This window comes from Oncorhynchus mykiss, chromosome 10 (assembly GCF_013265735.2).
Source record: "Oncorhynchus mykiss isolate Arlee chromosome 10, USDA_OmykA_1.1, whole genome shotgun sequence".
In the NCBI taxonomy this organism is placed as follows: domain Eukaryota; kingdom Metazoa; phylum Chordata; class Actinopteri; order Salmoniformes; family Salmonidae; genus Oncorhynchus; species Oncorhynchus mykiss.
In genome coordinates, this window is record NC_048574.1 from 16781566 (window position 1) to 16801404 (window position 19839).

A 19839-nucleotide genomic window follows, 5' to 3' on the forward strand; every position below is an offset into this window, starting at 1 on the left:
GGAGCCAAATACAGGACCATTCTGGAAGAAAACCTGATGGAGTCTGCAAAAGACCTGAGACTGGGACGGAGATTTGTCTTCCAACAAGACAATGATCCAAAACATAAAGCAAAATCTACAATGGAATGGTTCAAAAATAAACATATCCAGGTGTTAGAATGGCCAAGTCAAAGTCCAGACCTGAATCCAATCGAGAATCTGTGGAAAGAACTGAAAACTGCTGTTCACAAATGCTCTCCATCCAACCTCACTGAGCTCGAGCTGTTTTGCAAGGAGGAATGGGAAAAAATGTCAGTCTCTCGATGTGCAAAACTGATAGAGACATACCCCAAGCGACTTACAGCTGTAATCGCAGCAAAAGGTGGCGCTACAAAGTATTAACTTAAGGGGGCTGAATAATTTTGCACGCCCAATTTTTCAGTTTTTGATTTGTTAAAATAAGTTTGAAATATCCAATGTCATTCCACTTCATGATTGTGTCCCACTTGTTGTTGATTCTTCACAAAAAAATACAGGGGGGGGGGGATGTTTGAAGCCTGAAATGTGGCAAAAGGTTGCAAAGTTCAAGGGGGCCGAATACCTTCGCAAGGCACTGCATATCTCTCTGGTCACCCCCAAAACCAATTCTTACCTCGCCTTCCAGTTCTCTGCTGTCAATGACTGGAACGAACTGCAAAAATCTCTGAAACTGGAAACACTTATCCCCCTCACTAGCTTTAAGCACCAGCTGTCAGAGCAGCTCACAGATTACTGCACCTGTACATAGCCCATCTATAATTTAGCCCAAACAACTACCTCTCCCCCTACTGTATTTATTTATTTATTTATTTTGCTCGTTTGCACCCCCATTATTTTGCACCCCTTTGCACCCCCATCTCTCCTTTGCAAATCTACCATTCCAGTGTTTTTTTACATTTTTTTTATTTGCTATATTGTATTTACTTCGCCACCATGGCCTTTTTTGCCTTTACCTCCCTTATCTCACCTCATTTGCACACATTGTATATAGACTCATTTTTCTACTGTATTATTGACTGTATGTTTGTTTTACTCCATGTGTAACTCTGTGTTGTTGTTCGTGTCGAACTTCTTTTTTGCTTTATCTTGGCCAGGTCGCAATTGTAAATGAGAACTTGTTCTCAACTTGCCTACCTGGTTAAATAAAGCAAAGAAGTTTGACACGAACAACAACACAGAGTTACACATGGAGTAAAACAAACATACAGTCAATAATACAGTAGAAAAATGACACGAACAAAAAATAAAAAATATATATACCGTATATATAATATATATAACATGACCAAAGGTATGTGGACACCTGCTCGTCTAACATCTCATTCCAAAATCATGGGCTCTAATATGTAGTTTAGTCCCCCCTTTGCAGCTATAACAGCCTCCACTCCTCTGGGAAGGCTTTCCTCCAGATGTTGGAACAATGTTGCGGGGACTTGCTTCCATTCAGCCATAAGAGCATTAGTGAGGTTTGGTGATTAGGGGTGGCTCGCAGTTGGTGCTAGAATTAATCCCAAAGTTGTTTGATAGGGTTGAGGTCAGGGCTCTGTTTAAGCCAGTCAGTTCTTCCACACCGATCTCAATACACTATTTTTGTATGGACCTCGCTTTCTACATAGGGGCATTGTCATGCAGAAACAGGAAAGGGCCTCCCTCAAACTGTTGCCACAAAGTTGGAAGCACAGAATCATCTAGAATGTCACTGTATGCTGTTGCGTTAAGATTCCCCTTCACTGGAACTAAGGGGCCTAGCCCGAACCATGAAAAACATCCCCAGACCATTATTCCTCCGCCACCAAACTTTACAGTTGGCACTATGCATTGGGGCAGGGAGTGTTCTGGTATCCACCAAACCCAGATTCGTCTGTCCGACGGTGAAGCGTGATTCATCACTCCAGAGAATGAGTTTCCACTGCTCCAGAGTCCAAGCTTTACACCACTCCAGCCGACGCTTGGCATGGCACATGGTGAAGCTCCCGACGAACAGTTATTGTGCTGACGTTGCATCCAGAGACAGTTTGGAACTAGTGAGTGTTGCAACCAAGGACAGACAATCCACTAATTTGAAAGTGTGTCACATAATTTTGTATATACAGTATAGTGTATGTATATCTCCTCCTATAACTACTGCTGTACATATATTGTTCCTGTTTACATATTGTCCATAGTGTCTTTACACACCACAAATGTATATCCGGGACGGCTCGTTCTGACATTTCTTAATCTCTTGTTGCTTCTTCTTTTTTTGTCCTTTTCTTTTTTCCTTGGCATTATTTGTGTATTAGTATTGTACTGTTAGACATTTACTGCACAGCTGGAGCTAGGAACAAAATAATTTTGTTGCATCTGCTTTAACATATTATAATCTGTGTATGCGACAAATAACCTTTGATTTGATTTGACTTTAATGGAAAGTGTTACCGGAAGCACATATAATCATATTTTATTTTTGAGAGGGGATTTGATTCTTCGGGGGATACTAATATACTGTACATAAGATCCCTGAGGAAACCAATTTTCCTCCCCTGGGGTGTTAGAGAGAGAGAAAGGAGGCACAGAATACATTCCATCCCAGAAAACCATTAAGACCTGAGATCAAGTGTCAGACGAACGACCCCAGCCAAGTGGGAATGAATAGCGGAAGAAGCTGAAGACAAAAGCTTGTCAATTAAGGCAAACAATGTATAAAAGCCCCAGGTATAACCTCTATAAAGGCGATGGATCCATTAAGATTAATCAGACTCGACTTAGATCAATGTCGTGACTTAGATAGGCGAAGGTTTTGGCGGACAATGATATATTTTAGTATGGAGGAGTGCGGACACCTAACTGACACATCAATGGGAGGAAACTTAATTAACACTGTCTGATGTCCATCCCAAATTGCAGCCTATTCCCTAAATAGTGAATTTGTCCCTAGAGCCCTATTGGCCCTGGTCAAATGTAGTGCACTATAAAGAAAATAGGGTGCAATTTGGGACACATCATGAGTAGGGCCAGATCAAAGGGAACACAGGAGAGAAGGTGAAGGCCACATGTAAAGTGAGCACTCCCTTGCTCTGATTAAAAAAAGTGGAAAAAGGAAGAGTCCAAATTACACGGGGAGAGCAATCAAGAGGCTAGGGTGCTGTCGATGCCATTGACAGTCAAACCCCTTCTTCAGCTTTTTTCGAAAACTAAACATTATCAGTTAAAAATATAATTTTCCCTCATTGACTTTGGCCTTTGATTTACAACACCACTTCATGGCCATAATCTGTCCTATTTAGATGAATATGTTAATTATGTTTAGCTTTAAGTGCCATTATCCTTTAGTGCTCAAGCCATTCTTTTAGCTCCTGATGATAGTTACAGTATGATAGCCATTAGGACAATAGTACGGTGTCAGTATGTGGCCTTGCTGCCTTCCCTCACATAGCTGTTGTGTTGACTAAGAGGTCTAATTTCCCTGTCGTCTCTAAAAGCAAACACTTTCCACAGTTCACACTGCCGGGAGGGAGCCTCTCCAGTTCACACTAGACCCCCCTATCATTGATCCGCCGTAAAGACGTGGCATTTATCCCCACGGCAGGCACACAGACACAGACAGCTCCTCCCCCCCCCCCCCCCCCCCCCCCCCCCCCCCCCCTCTCTCTCTTTCTCTCTCTCTCGCAATCTCCCAACCTTTACTATTATTCTCTCTCTCTTTCTCTCTCGCTCTCTCTTTCTCTCTCTCTCCCTAGCTCTCTCTTTCTCTTCTCTGAGCTGATAGTGATTTTTGGTTAAGCACCAGGAGGCCCCTGGGGACGCGGTCATTACACTGCACTTCAGTGACACAGGTGATGGGTCCCAGGATGCTACTAAAAGGACCCGAAGTGGGATTGTATGGACATAATGGGAAAGGATTGTTCTCCCAGGCCCAATTATGAAAACGCCATCCATGACAAAATATAACAAGGGACTGAGGCAAAAGCAGACCATGTCTTCAGGGGAAGACAATGTAACAGATTGGCATGGCAGGACTTGTGGAAGAAGAAAACAAATCTGATGACATGGCATGGTACGCAAACTGTAGTCCATTGCCATATTGTAACCCCAGGTATATTTCCTGTCCTCTCTAATGATATTATTGAACATTTTATTCAAATTGTTTATCAAGTCAAGTGATCACATATCCTCAAAGACATTGATTGGGTAAAATAGTTTGTAAGGTGGGTTGTTGATGCTGATTTATCCAGTATTTGACTTTACCTATCCAAACAACACAGCACACACCGCTCTGAAAGCTGATTGTGGGAAATAATTTCCTCTGGCAGTCATCAGAGCAACGATACTGTCTTCAAAACAGCCCGAGGAAAGATTGGGGAAGCAGACACGCTGACGCTTTGGAAATTAGCAAAACATGATTTAACCATCTGGCGGAGCAGCAGATGCTGCCATAAATTGCTGCAACTTTCAAATGTTGATTTCCTTTAACCCAGATGAAGTTTGGAGTGCCGGTGTGTAGGGTTAGTTGACCTTAATATATTCTGGGAGATTGAGAAACAGTTTTTCTGGCTGTGGTGTTAATTTTGAAATACGTCTCACGCGTCAACTGCAGTGTTGTAAGATGGCTAATGCAGAGTAGGAGAATTGTGGAAACAACAAAGAAAATAATTATGGCAGTAATTTAATGGTACTCAAGCAGTAATCAATACACACTGAAAATGGTATAACAAAAACATTTGTCTTTGCTCTTGTAGACTCTAAATCAGGGGCGGGCAATTCCAGTCCTCGAGGGCCTGATTGGTGTCACAGTTCTGCCCCAGCCCCAGCTAACACACTTGACTCCAATAATCACCTAATGATGATCTTCAGTTTAGAATGCAATTTGATTAATCAGCTGCTAGTGATGGAGAAAAATGTGACACATATCAGGCCTTCGAGGACTGGTGTTGCCCACCCCTGCTCTAAATTAATAAAATAGCATATAAGTACTTTGAGAAATCATTTTTTGAGTGTGGATCCTACAGATGAAACTTGTGCAATATTGGCCATTTACCATATCACTTGCACTTATAACAATTTTACATTTGTGATTGGGCCCAATCCAATGTTTCTCTCCCGTTATACAAAAAGCACGTAAACCCCCTAATTTCTTTGTTTAATAATTCAGAAGAGGGTTCTGATTAAGCCACACCATGAAATACATTTGAAACACTTGTGAGAATTTGGAAAAACAGCAATTACACAATCAGTGTTTGTGACTCCTGTGCCATGTGAAGTGGCTCTTTTAATTAATGATCAAACTCTAATTAAATACTCCATTGCTCCATTGCATCGCTCTGTCATTTGGACCGATGTGACGAGTGACAGATAACTTTTTGATGAAGAGAGCGCGCATGGATTTATTTTCAATTACGTGAAGGTAATGAAAGGAAAAAGTGCAGATCAATGGACATTTGAGCGACACAACAACAATTGAGAAACATGACAGAGACAGTTGCTAAGGGAGAGAGCAGAATGGAGAGAGATGGACAGACAGATGAGAGGTATTGAGGCCACAGATAAAGGCTGTGTCCAAGAGAGGAGGGAAGGAGAAGAAGAGAGAAAAGATGGTAACACTTTACATTAAGTTGTCCCTATTACTATGTAACTAATACAGTAATAACTGTGTTCATTAGTAGTAGTTATATAGATTTTACTATGTAATTAAATGAAAATAGGAATGTTGAGGAATCCGTTATTACACAACTGGTGAAGGTTTATCCACATGTGTAACTACTGATTTTACTACACATTCTTATTCCACTAAGTAATGTTTTGTAATTACATGTTTGAAAGTAACCTGTCAATTACCATGTCAATAACTGACCTTGTTACAAGTAACTACAAGGTTCCGCTATCATTGAATCCACATGTAATGCCAGGGTTGATAAATAGGCTAGGACCAGGTAACAACAATATCAAGCAACTTAATGTAAAGTGAAACCCAATTGGGTACCTTTATCATTACTATGTTGTTACAATGTAACAACATTTTCAGACAATGACCAGGAGAACTGACCAGGAGAAATTAGGACAAAGGAGAACATTAGGTATAAGATGGGCTGAAAATCCTTTTGCCCGCGCTGGCGTTGCAGATGACTATATTGGTCCACTAATACTGGAATATTAAAGCCCCAGTGTACTACTTTGTGAAAAAAAATTATACCAAAGTATTCCTATTTTTTTTATACAGATTTTTCATACTTCCCAAGGCTATGTACTTACCCAGGAGCAAGCAACCTAATGTAAAGTGAAGTGAAATTTGTATTACTTTGTAGTTTTGATGTAACAACCTTTGCAGACAATAGGCTAACCAGGAGAAATAAGGAGACAGGAAAACATTTTTCAGTTGGACTTTTCTTTAATAAATTTGACAAAGATTCACATTCAAACTATTCAAATTCAATTCCCCATTTCAGACTCAAAAAAATAACTATTTTATGTAGTAGAAACACAGGGTGGCAAAAACTAGCTTGCTAGCATTTCCCCATCATTCACTAATGTAGCTAGCTAGCTCGGTGTCACTGGTAGCCTAATGTCAACACCTTTTCCAACTCAGTTAATAAACGTTACCAAATGATCATAAAAATCATGAAAGACTTAGCTTACAATGTTTTTGACTTACATTGCACTTTGCGTATTATAAACCTTTAAAAACATTATAACTAAAGAGAGGGGAGAGGTCAGTGTGACATCACTTCCTGGCTTCTTATATTTGCAAATGTTCTTCTTTTGAATGTGCAAACTTACAATGTCCTTCACTAAATAGTGAACAAAAAGGTAAACAAAATGTTTGATGTTTTTTTTTTTTTGTATGTGCAGAGAGAAAGAGGAAGTGAGAGGCCCAACATATATACTTAAAAACTGAAAATCAACCAATGTCAGTGTCACGTTCTGACCCTAGTTCTTGTGTTATTTGTTTGTTTTAGTTGGTCAGGACGTGAGTTGGGTGGGCATTCTATGTTTTGTGTTTCTAGATTGGTCTTCTGTGTTCGGCCTAGTATGGTTCTCAATCAGAGGCAGGTGTCGGTAGTTGTCTCTGATTGAGAATCATACTTAGGTAGCCTGGGTTTCACTGTTGTTTTGTGGGTGATTGTTTCCGTGTCTGTGTTTGTTTGCCACACGGTACTGTTTCGGTTTTGTTCACGTTTATTGTTTTGTATTCATTGAGTGTTCAGTTTATGTTTTTAAATAAACATCCATGGACACTTACCACGCCGCATCCTGGTCTGATCCTTGCTACACCTCCTCTTCAGACAAAGAGGAGGAAAATCCTTACAGTCAGCCTTTAAATGCTTTATTATCCAAATGTTGAAAGATCTTGTGGGCGATTGAGATAAATAAAATGGGGCAGTTTGAGGCCAAGTGGCAGAGAGGGATGGAGGCGCTGGAGATGGGGGTGTGAGCAGGTGTGATGTAGATGTTGTTTGTATGTGTATGTTTGTTTTGTCTAAAAATATCAAATAAAATCGTACAAAAAAATGTAATGAAGAAAAATGACAAGCTATTATTTGATTTATTTTCCTATACATTCTTCATTGTAACCACAATGTCACAGATAATTGAACAAACATAACATGAGCAGATTAACTTGGTCGAAACATTTCTTTATAAAAGACAATCAGAAAGAATGTTGGTACTTATTTATTTTGATCCAAAGCCACCAATGAGTGAGTCTGCTGATAGAATGTCAGTTTGTGAATTCTCATTCAAGTTGAGAAGTGCAACTGAAGCACAAAATGAGTCTGACGTCGAGCAGAAATGACAATAAGAAGCATTTTAGATCTGCGTTTACAAAATGCAGCAATATACTTCTTTCGCGTTTTATCTATTTTTATTGTATGAACAACGCAGAATTCTGCGTTAATGCGACCCTTGCTGTCTGCAACTACATAATAGTTGCTGTCTGTAACTACATAATATTTATAAAGGGTATACCTTACTGGGTTTCCCTTTAGATTAAGTTGCTTGCTCCTGGGTGGGTACATGATGATTACAAGAGTATCCTATGTAACTAAATTGTTCTTACATGACACTTGATTCAGTATAGCCCTTGATCACATAGAAATAACATAGAAATAAACTAATTACAATTGTTACAATTGTTGTTACCAGGTCCTAGCCTATTTGTCAAAACTGGTATTACATGATAGTTGTTATTACATGATGATTCAATGATAGTGGCACCTTGTACATGTAACAAGGTCATACACTGAGTGTTCAAAACATTAAGAACACATTCCTAAGTTTGAGATGCACCCCTTTTGCCCTCAGAACAGCCTTCATTTGTCGGGACATGGACTACAAGGTGTCGAAAGCGTTCCACAGGTATGCTGGCCCAAGTTGACACCTATGCTTCCCACAGTTGTGTCAAGTTGGCTGGATGTCCTTTGGGTGTTGGACCATTCTTGATACACTGTTGAGCATGAAAAACCCAGTAGTGTTGCAGTTCTTGACACACTCAAACAGGGGGGCCTGGCACCTACAACCATACCCAGTTAAAAGGCACTTAAATATTTTGTCTTGCCCATTCACCCTCTGAATGGCACGCACACACACTCAATGTCTCAATTGTCTTAAGGCTTAAAAATACTTCCTGTCTCCTCCCTTTCATCTACACTGATTGAAGTGGATTTAAAAGGTGACATCAATAAGTCTATATCATGGAAAGAGCAGGTGTTCCTAATGTTTTGTACTCTCAGTGTATTTTCAAATGTGTAATTACCAAAACATGGTTACATAGTGGAACTAGAGAATGTGTAATAACATGAGAAGTTACACATTTGGAATAACCTTCAGCAAGTGAATCTGTAATTATACATTCCTTCTTCCAATTGTGTAATAACTGATTCCGCAACAACCCTATCACCATGTAATTATATAGTAAAACCTATAACTACTATGTTGTTAACAGTTATTACTGTGTTAGTTACATAGTAATATGGGCAACTTAATGTAAAGTGTAACCAAAAGGAGAAATGTAGAATAGAGAGATAAATAGAGATAGATGGGAAGACGGGTAAGGGAAAGACTTAAGGGAGGGAGGAAAGGAAAGAGAGGAAGAGAGTGAGAAAGAAAGGTGCTATACTAGAGAGAGAAAGAGAGCTAGACTGGAAGACGAGTAAGGTACAGAAAGAGAGATAGAGGCGAGAAGAAAAGAGAAACTGACAAAAGTCTTGCCCAAGAAAGTAAGAGATAGAGTGAGAAGAAAAGAGAAGAGCAGCAGAAAAACTGAAAGGTAAGTAGCCCTGTTTGAGGAAGATAGCGAGAGAAAGCGAAACCCAGAGGACAATCCATCCAGGATTTTTTTTTTTAGGTCTTTGGATTTTCAAATGCTTTTCTATGGGGAAGCCAAATTATTAGGACCCAGATTGCAGTTCCTATGGCTTCCACTAGATGTCAACAGTCTAGAAATTGTTCAATATTTTAATTTTATTTAAATGAAGAAGTAGTCGTATTCTTTCTAAGTGCCACTCAGGTGGACTCTAGTCTTTTGGTGCTCTTGAATGAGAGTGCACTCCGTGTTGTTTTTCTCCGGTATTGGAAACAGTTTAATCCGTCTTCAATTTTATCAATTATTTACATTTTAGGGTACCTGAAGTTGGATTAGAAACGTTGTTTGAAATGTTTGGACCAAGTTTACAGGTAACTTATTAGATCCTTTGTAGGCATGTTGGAACAGGTGAGTTGGAACAGGTGTATTTCTGAATCAAATGTGCCAAATAAACAGACATTTTTGGGATATAAAGAAGGACTTTATTGAACGAAACGACCATTCATTGTGTAACTGAGACGTTTGGGATTGCAAAAAGATGAAGATCTTCAAAGGTAAGAGATTCATTTTATTGCTATTTCTGACTTTCGTGATGCATCTGTTTGGTTGGAAAATGTTTTTCATGCTTTTGTATGCGGGGCACTGTCCTCAGATAATCGCATGGTATGCTTTTGCCGTAAAGCCTTTTTGAAATCTGACAAAGCGGCTGGATTAACAAGAAGTTAATGTTTAAGCAAATGTAAAACACTTGTATTTTTTCTGTCTATTTCTGTATTTTGAATTTGGCGCTCTGCAATTTCACTGGATGTTGTGGAGGTGGGTCGCTAGTGGAACGTCTGCGCCAGAAAGGTTAAACTTCTGAATGAATATATAGATCGTAGCCGCCTCTTAACCTGTAGTGACACCCCATCCCGTGAACGGGACCGTTGTCATCATCTGACACTAATTAGCATAACGCAACGGACATAAATCTTCCTAAAAAATATTCATATTCATGAAAATCACAAGTGAAATATATTGGAACACAGCTTAGCCTTTTGTTAATCACCCTGTCATCTCAGATTTTCAAAATATGCTTTACAGCCAACGCTAGACAAGCATTTGTGTAAGTTTATCATAGCCTAGCATAGCATTATGCCTTGCTAGCAGCAGGCAACCTTGTCACGGAAATCAGAAAAGCAATCAAATTAAATTGTTTACCTTTTATGAACTTCGGATGTTTTCACTCACGAGACTCCCAGGTAGACAGCCAAAGTTAATTTTTTCCCCAAATTGTATTTTTGTAGGCGAAATAGCTCTGTTTGTTCTTCACGTTTGGCTGAGAAATCGCCCGGAAATTGCGGTTACCACAACGCCGGAAAAGATTCCAAATTAGCTCCCTAATATCGACAGAAACATGGCAAACATTGTTTAGAATCAATCCTCAAGGTGTTTTTCTAATATCTATTCAATAATATATCCGTGGGGACAATTCGTTTTTCACTAAGACCGATTGGAATAATGGCTACCTCTGTATTTTACGCGAGAATCTCTCTCGGAGCCACCATGTGACCACTTACGCAATGTGGCCGCCTATGGCTATTCTTCAACAGAAATGCGTAAAAGTACGTCACAATGCTGTAGACACCTTGGGGAATACGTAGAAAGCGTAAGCTCGTTGATGGTACATTCACAGCTGAATAGGGAGTCATTGGAACGCAGCGCTTTCAAAACCTGGGGCACTTCCGGATTGGATTTTTCTCAGGCTTTCGCCTGCAGCATCAGTTCTGTTATACTCACAGACAATATCTTTACAGTTTTGGAAACGTTAGAGTGTTTTCTATCCAAAGCTGTCAATTATATGCATATTCTAGCATCCTTTCCTGACAATATATCCCGTTTAAAACAGGAACGTTTTTTTTTTCCAAAAATGAAAATACTGCCCCCTAACACCAAGAGGTTTTAATGAGTTCCAAGAGCTGATCCTTTAAGAACAAATTCTTAGGAACAGTGGGTTTAAGTTCAGGGGCGGAACGACATATTTTTACCTTGTCAGCTCAAAGATTAGATATGGCAACCTTTTGGTTACTAGCCCAATGCTCTAACCACTAGGCTACCTGCCGCCCCACTTTAAAGAGCCTTCTAATCTTAGAGAACAAATAAATATAGTAAAACAATAACTTCAAACACTGTCCATTCATCACTGGATTTCTTCAAATTACTGTGCAGGAAAAGGATCTGGTCGCATGCACGAAGCTGGCTTCTTTATGAAATCACACATCCATCTGAAGGACAGTTGACCTCTTGAAGCCATATAGGAAATCAACAAGATCCACAAGTGTTCTTTCACAGTAGCTGGCCTTATGTTTTCTGCCATTTTCAACTGCACTGTCCCACTCCGTGGTGGATAACATCGACTCTTCGTTTATGTAATGGGCTGTAAGGAAGAAGTGTCCTATTTTTCAAAATCATCAGTTCACATGTCAAGTGTAATTGCCTCATTGTATTTACCCAAATTCTCTCTAAACTCCGGGACCACCCATCAGTTGATTTATTTTGCTTGATGCAGGAGTCTTGTGCGATGGGATAGAGACTGACTGAAACATTCACATCGTCATTAATTTACAAAAGGATCGTCTAATAGCTCGGATAGGTGTGGAAAAGTCCCCCAATTTGTGCCACAGTTTAGACTACCGATAGACGGTCAGTCGGAGTTGAGTCCAATTGTAAAGTGTAGCATAAAGGCCAAAAAAGGGCAAACTTGCCATGTATTCTAAAATTGTACATTTCTAACTCAATATCAGAGACCTGATTTGCCCTCACGAAAAATGCATCAACCCCTACAAATATATGAATTTATTATAATCAACAGAATAATTCAAACAAAATTAGCTGTAGCGAGAGCAGAGACTGCATACTAAAGACAATTAGAAAGAATGTGTCTTTAACCCTGCATTAAAATATTACTTATTTTGAACAAAAGCCAGGAATGAGTGGATCACTCAGCCCTATGCTGTTCCTGCTTCTGTTGCCTTTTTTATTCTATGATCACCAAGCCTCATGCACCTGCAAAATGTTGGATAAAGCAAGTTCACAAATCTTGCAGTTTTTAAGCTTTGCTATTCTGTGTTAATTAGAACAGACTCTCTGGTATTACTTATACTTTATTTAGTGTTGTTTACAGTCTTCCAAACTGGCAAATTAATTATATTGTAATCTAACAGCACCTGTTTGTCATGCAACACTATCCAATGCACTTTTGACAATGATTTTACATGAGGCCTAATTACATGATATGCCTAAAATACTTATATCCACTAGGCTAAAAAATAATACAATTTTGCCTTTTGATTATTTAATTAACCTATATTATCCCTTTGGAGCACATGCAAAAGGATAATGGAGTGAAAGTGCACTGTACTGTAAGTATGCAACAACGTAGCCACAAAAGAAGTCATTCACCATTGATGGGCTATCAGCAGGACAATAGATTCTTGCCGAGTTGAGGGACTTTAAAAGTATTAATGGCATGTCACTTCACCTATCTCTTTGCATAGCCCACCACATGCACTGTTTTCTAACCACATCTGGATGTATTCCACAAGTAAATGTAACAAATTACTATGGGAATAAATATCACTGAATTACAGAAATATTGGTATTAAGTAGGCTAATGCAATTGAAGGCAACAAATTGTTGCTTACTGAAACACCCAAAGTCATTCAATTGTTATAATAGTATTTGAAGCAATAGCCTACCCGCGTGTATTCAACTATTTCAGCACTGTTTCGCGCTGCTTTGAGACAAGCATGAAGACTGATCTTGATAAATAAATACGATTTTTATTTTCACTGAATCTCTGTTTGGGTGTTGGTTAGCCTATAATTAGGGTGTGGAAATTTTGCTCTTCCCTGCCAGTCGCTTAGTAGCCTAGGCCTGCTCCCAACCGGTCACGTTGTAATTAATCCCATACAGTCTGTTCTAACAACAAAAAATGCACAGCCAATATTATAAACAGTCAAATGCATTCATAAATTCAATCGCTTTAGCTGACATGTTGCGGTTTATTCATTGTTTAATTATGCAAGGCTCCCTTTAAAAAAAATGTTGCTTCATAACTAAAATGCTTGACTGTATTTAAAGACATGGGTGGCTTGTATGCTGTGTGATGACATGCACAAATTAATGAATGATTGATTGATATACTGTATATTGAAGTAGGCTTTTATGCCAATAAGTAAGTCACGCTAAAACAGCTACAGTAAACATGACTCTTAGGCCTACAGCTCCATGTCATTTCAATAACTTAGCTTCTCAAAGACGTCCTCTGGTGGTCGAACTAGCATTAATGGCAACAATGGCTGACAGTAAAATACTATGACGTCATGCACTCCCAACATGCTATACCATTCCATAGCAACCCGCAAGCTGTGGAGGCTGTTAAGGGGAAGATGGCTTTTACTAACGGCTGAAATGGAGTCAATGGAGAGGTATCAACCATATGAAAACCATATGTTTGATACCATTCCATTAACTCCATTCCAGCAATTATTATGAGTCGTCCTCCCCTCAGCAGCCTCCACTGGTGGTATGATGTAACTATTAAAGGAAGAACCACTGTAGGTAGGGGTAAAAGTAACAGGGCAACTGGGTTAGATAATAAACAGAGTAGCAGCAGCTTATGTAAAAGAGTGTGAACGTGTGTCTATGTGTGTGTGTGTGTGTGTGTGTGTGTGTGGCGTCAATATTCATGTGTATGTCTGTGTGAGCTTATGTAGTGTGTGTGTATGTGTGAGTTGGAGTGTCAGTGTAGTATGTGTGAGTGTGTGTGTTGAGTCCAGTAAGTGTGCATAGAGCCAGTGCAAGAGAGTCAGTGCAAATAAAAAGGGGGTCAATTTAAGTAGTCTGGAAAGCCATTTGATTAACTGTTCAGCAGTCTTATGGCTTGGGGGTAGAAGCTGTTCAGGAGCCTTTAGGTCCCAGAATTGGCGCTCCGGTACCGCTTTTAGATATAGATATAAAGGGTTTCTGAAATCTTGATAAATGCCACATTATCACCATTCTAAGTAAAGTGATACCGTAATAAGTAAGGGGCTTTCCTACCTGAGAGGTCCCTGTTGACTCCCAGGGCCATGCCATCTCGGAGCCAGAGCACCATGCCGTGGTACCCAGGGATGGAGCAGGGCAGGGTCACTGGCTGACCCGCCACCACCACCAGATCTGTGGGCTGCTGGGTAAACACCGCACTGGCCCCTGAAACAGAGAAAAAGGGTATATTGTCAAAATAGTTTCCATATCATTTCATTTTGTACACACACATTTAGTGATATATGCCATTAAACCACAAGAGTCTACGTCCTGTCTACTAAGCTAAATGGAATTGTTTTAAGAACGTCATACCAAGGATAATTTGATTTAGAATTTTAAGCCGTTGAAGTATCTAAAAAATATTTAAAACAAATACTTGAGGAAACATTTGTCCTTACTACTATTAGCTCATTGAATAACCAACTCACTACACGGAACAACAGATAGTCCCCTCCCCCCAAAAAAGTGTTTATCTTATATCTGAGAAATATAAGAAAAATCAGTATGTGGACACCCCTTCAAATGAGTGGATTTGGCTATTTCAGCCACACCCGTTGCTGGCAGGTGTATTAAATCGAGCACACAGCCATGCAATCTCCAAAGAAAAACATTGGCATTAGAACACTCCTACTGAAGAGCTCAATGATTTTCAACGTGGCACTGTCATAGGATGCCACCTTTCCAACAAGACAACATTTCTGCCCTGCTAGAACTGCCCCGGTCAACTGTAAGTGCTGTTATTGTGAAGTGGAAACGTCTAGGAGCAACAACGGCTCAGCCACGAAGTGGTAGGCCACACAAGCTCTCAGAACGGGACTGCTGAGTGCTGAATTGCGTAGAGCGTAAAAATCATCTGTCCTCGTATGCAACACTCACTACTGAGTTCCAAACTGCTTCTGGAAGCAACGTCAGCACAATAACTGTTCGTTGGTAGCTCCAGGAAATGTTTTTCCATAGCTGAGCAGCCACACACAAGCCTAAGATGACCATACTCAATGCCAAGTGCTGGCTGGAGTGGTGTAAAATTTGTCGCCTTTGGACTCTGGATCAGTGGAAACGTGTTCTCTGGAGTGATAAATCACGCTTCATCATCTGGCAGTCCGACGGATGACTCTGGGTTTGGCAGATACCAGGAGAATGCTACCTGCTCCAATGCAAAGTGCCAACTGTAAAGTTTGGTGGAGGAGTAATAATGGTCTGGGGCTGATGTTCATGGTTTAGGCTAGGACCCTTAGTTCCAGTGAAGGGAAATCTTAATGCTACAGCATACAATGACATTCGAGACAATACTGTGCTTCCAACATAGTGGAAACAGTTTGGGGAATGCCCTTTCCTGATTCAGCAAGGTCAATACAAAAATGGTTTGTCGAGATTGGTGTGGAAGAACTTGATTGGCCTGCACAGAGCCCTGACCTCAACACCATTGAACACCTTTAGGATGAATTGGATCGCCGACTGTAAGTCAGCCCTAATCGCCCAACATCAGTGCCCAACCTCACTAATGCTCTTGTGGCTGAATGGCAGCAAGTCCCTGCAGCAATGTTCCAACTTTTAGTGGAAAGCCTTCCCAGAAGAGTGGAGGCTGTTATAGCAGCAAAGGGGAGACCAACTCCATATTAATGCCCATGACTTTGGAATGAAATGCTCGAAGAGCAGGTGTCCACATACTTTTGGTCATGTTTTGTACTTCCATAAATGTTTTCGACTGGTCCCGGGGACATTCAGATGAGTCTTGTGAGGCCGATAGGCATCCTTTACATAAAGGGATCATATTAGTGTGTAGCCGAAACTGTTTGTACGCTACAGACAGAAGTTGGCTGATGGGTCCTCCCGAGTGGCGCAGTGGTCTAAGGCACTGCATTGCAGTTCTAGATGTGTCCAGGATCTGTCGCAGCTGGCCGGGACCGGGAGACCCATGGGGCAGCGCACAATTGGCACATCGTTGTCCGGGTTAGGGGAGGGTTTGGCCTGCAAGGATGTCCTTCATCCATCGTGCTCTAGTGACTCCTGTGGCGGGCTGGGCGCATGCATGCAGGCCCAGTCGCCAGGTGTACGGTGTTTCCTCTGACACATTGGTGTGGCTGGCTTTCGGGTTAAGCGGGCATTGTGTAAAGGAGTAGTGTGGCTTAGTTGGGTTGTGTTTGGGAGGACGCATGGCTCTCGACCTTCGTCTCTCCCGAGTCTGTATGGGAGTTGCTGCGATGAGACAAGACTGTAACTACCAATTGGATACCACGAAATTAGGAAGAAAAAGTAAAACATATATATTTTTTAAATAAATAAGTTGGCAGAGTTCCACGATGCTTGTGGGGGTCAAAACGGAGGACATTGTCGTGTTCATGACAGTCTCTTCTTTCCCTAGAGGGATCATAATCGTTTGTAGGCTACAGGGTCTGACAAACACCGCTCTAGCTCTGTCACCGTTCACCTTAGATATGGAAGTATTACGTTGGTGGATGCGATGGATTGAGACGCATTCAATGCAAAAAAAACAGTTCTCTGTCTTAAACTGACAGATTTTATGGGGATTGTTTTATTATGCTCATTTGATTTCAGCGGGTCGCAGACATCAACCTCAGGGGGTTAAAGCTGACGCTCTTATCCAAAGCGACTTGCAGTAGCGCATGAATACATTTTCATATGGGTGGCCCCAGCAAGTATCAAACCCACAACCTTGGCATTGCAGGCGCAATGCCCTGCCAACTGAGCCATGCTAGCCTGGTGAGCAACAGCGCTGCTTCCAAGGGGGTACCGTCAGGGTAGATGTTAGATCGATGAAGCATTTGTTAGATATTTTTTTTCCTGAGTGCAACAATGAATCCTAATACTAATGTTGCCACAGTAGCCCAGTCAAAATAAGCATACAGAAGCTATGGATGGAAGCAAGTCCGCGGACCATGCACCACCACAGAAAAACAAAAGATAAAGCGCTAATGATGTAGCAATGAACTATTGACTTAACTGAGCTATGTTCAACAGAGAACACAAACAAACGGTAATTACCAATCATTTCTGTTAAATGGGGCAAGGAGAGGGAGAGGGAATGTAGCTGTTAGTGAAGGTATAAACAAACAAGAAATTGAACGGGCTGAACAGAGATGAAGGACAGGATGAAGAAAGACTAATCAAACAGTTGAAAGTCCTGCTGAGACAGAGGCTGTCCAAATATGGACAATTGCAAAGGTGACTATGCAATGTGTTAGTTAGATAGTGTCCATGGATGGTTGACTTAATGGGGATTGGCTCGCATAGCGAAAAAATTTACAGGATAAGGTGCTGGCATTCGGCCACATCATCCCACATTCATAAATACTCCAACCCATTATCACATGGAAATATTCACACTCAACTTTCATTGCCTGCCATTTATGTTGACGTAAGGCTTACGGTAATGATGACACCAGGTATTAGGAGAGTACTTCTATTAACATCACAATTGCCTTTTTAACCGCAAATGCATCACAGCAACCATCAAATAAAAAATTATCCCATGTAACTGTTCAACTTGATCTGTCTTTAGTCTCATTCATTCCCATCTCAATCCTCATTGCAACAAATGACTGCAGTGTCTTTCTATTGCTGGCAGCAGAGATGATCAGACATATCCAGCTATAGATTCTCTTGCAGCACACAGTGGTTATCTACTGTAATGTACACAGTATAGGTCAAGCACCATGTCTGTCTGAGAGACACAGTCACACACCCATGTGTGTGTGCGAGTGTTTGTGTGCGTGTGTGTGTGTACATGAGTGGAATCAACACTGAAGTACGGACTGGTGCATTGCTGACAGCAGCTAGCCTCATTTAGAGAACGCATCTTGAAAGGGTATGAATATCGTGAGACAGGGTTCTCTGGAGGAGGGTTCGGTACAAGGTACGTGCAGGACACAGCCGGCTTTTATATCGTTTTGTAGGAGGAAAACTTGAATGTCTCGCTAAAGAAAATAACACGTATTCAAGGTCTTGCTGAATTGTGTTTCTACTATATCAACATCTCCGGTACACTGTGTCCAAACATTTTATACAGGAAAATCCTTTGGCTCTTTACTTCCTATAATGCGAAAAAAAAGGGGGAAAGCAGACGACATAAACCAAATCTTTACTTCTGCTCTCTCTGGAGACGTACTTGGTCGATTTCCGTCTCTTAATTCAATAAGCTGCAGCTTTATGAGATGTGCCTTTCATAAACATCATCCAACCATTGATTAGATGAATCTCCATAGAGAACAGACACAGCAAACATAAGAACTGCTGTGCTATATTAGGGTGGTAGAGAGGATTATATGTCCCAAATGCCACCCTATTTTCTATATACTGCACTACTTTTGACCAGACCCATAGGGCTCTTAAGGGGAATAGGGTGCCATTTGAGACGCAAACATAGTCTTGTCTTGTCTACAGGCTTCCTTATTATGCTTCCATTTTGACAGTTACAGCTCTTAAGTTGTCTAATGTGTATCTATTGTTTCTATGGCAACCTGTATTTCTATCTCATATCTGATGTTATTAAGTGCTCTTGCTGAACAGTTGTTGTAATATGTGCTTATTACTATACGTAAAAAGTGTATTTTAGTATTTTATATACGATTATTTATCTACCAGTCATCCCATGGTCCAGATCCAGACAGTTGCAAGATGGATGGCATGTTGAATATCGATCAGGCTGATGAGTCATGATGCCTTTCTCCCCAGACAATCCAACATTTTCTCAGTCCATTAGTGGAATCAACATTGTGTTACATGAGGCATTGCTGGTGCTCATAAGGGGCACATTTGTTTAGTTCATGCAGGCAAGGTAGCAGCCTTTCACAGATTTAGACAGGACTTGATATCTTGGCGAAATTACTGCCAACATCATCTTCAGGTAAGCAAAGGGTGACAGTGTCAGGTAGTAAAAAATACTGGGACGTTCTGTGGGTGAAACCACTGTTGACTTGAGAAGGAGACCTATATGTTTGACTCTTGGGTTTTTACGCCATTCTGTTCATAAAATGTGCCTCCTCTGCCCCCTCTCCTACTAATAAATTGTATTTCATCTCATTATCTCACCTTGCCTCCTTTTCAAAGTACATTGGAGAAGATTGTCTGAAGGACAAATCTAGGATCCTCTCCAATGCGTTTTGAGGGAGAGGCGAGGAGAGAGGATGCAAGGAATCAAGGAAATGCATTTGAGATGAACTATTTTGAGGTGCATGTCTGTTTCAAAGACAGCATACTGTATGAATTAGCATTATTTCTACTCTGTGCTGTATGCATAAGGGAAATATACCTGCCTGCACAAACTGTTTACTTCCACTCATGATAAACAGTTCAGTTGAGTATTGTCTTTGCCACTGTTGGCGACATTAACAATATTCATGCTGACTTTCCACAGCAAATGTATTTCCCAGTACTCTCACCAATGTCAAAAGGCTGCCATCTCAAAATGCAGAAAAATGACTTGGTTTGACACAGTTTAACAAACAAAATCGACAGTT

At 40.6% G+C, this 19839-nt stretch overlaps 1 protein-coding gene across 2 annotated transcripts in view; it reads right to left on the minus strand.

Moving 5' to 3' along the window:
- The window catches only part of kirrel3a (kirre like nephrin family adhesion molecule 3a), a 272346-nt gene that overhangs the window by 124525 nt on the left and 127982 nt on the right, over positions 1–19839 (minus strand). For both annotated transcript variants that reach the window (XM_021617614.2, XM_021617613.2), the window contains exon 2: positions 14378–14527. In XM_021617614.2, coding sequence (XP_021473289.2) covers positions 14378–14527 — 150 coding nt within the window. The remainder of the gene's footprint in view (positions 1–14377; positions 14528–19839) is intronic.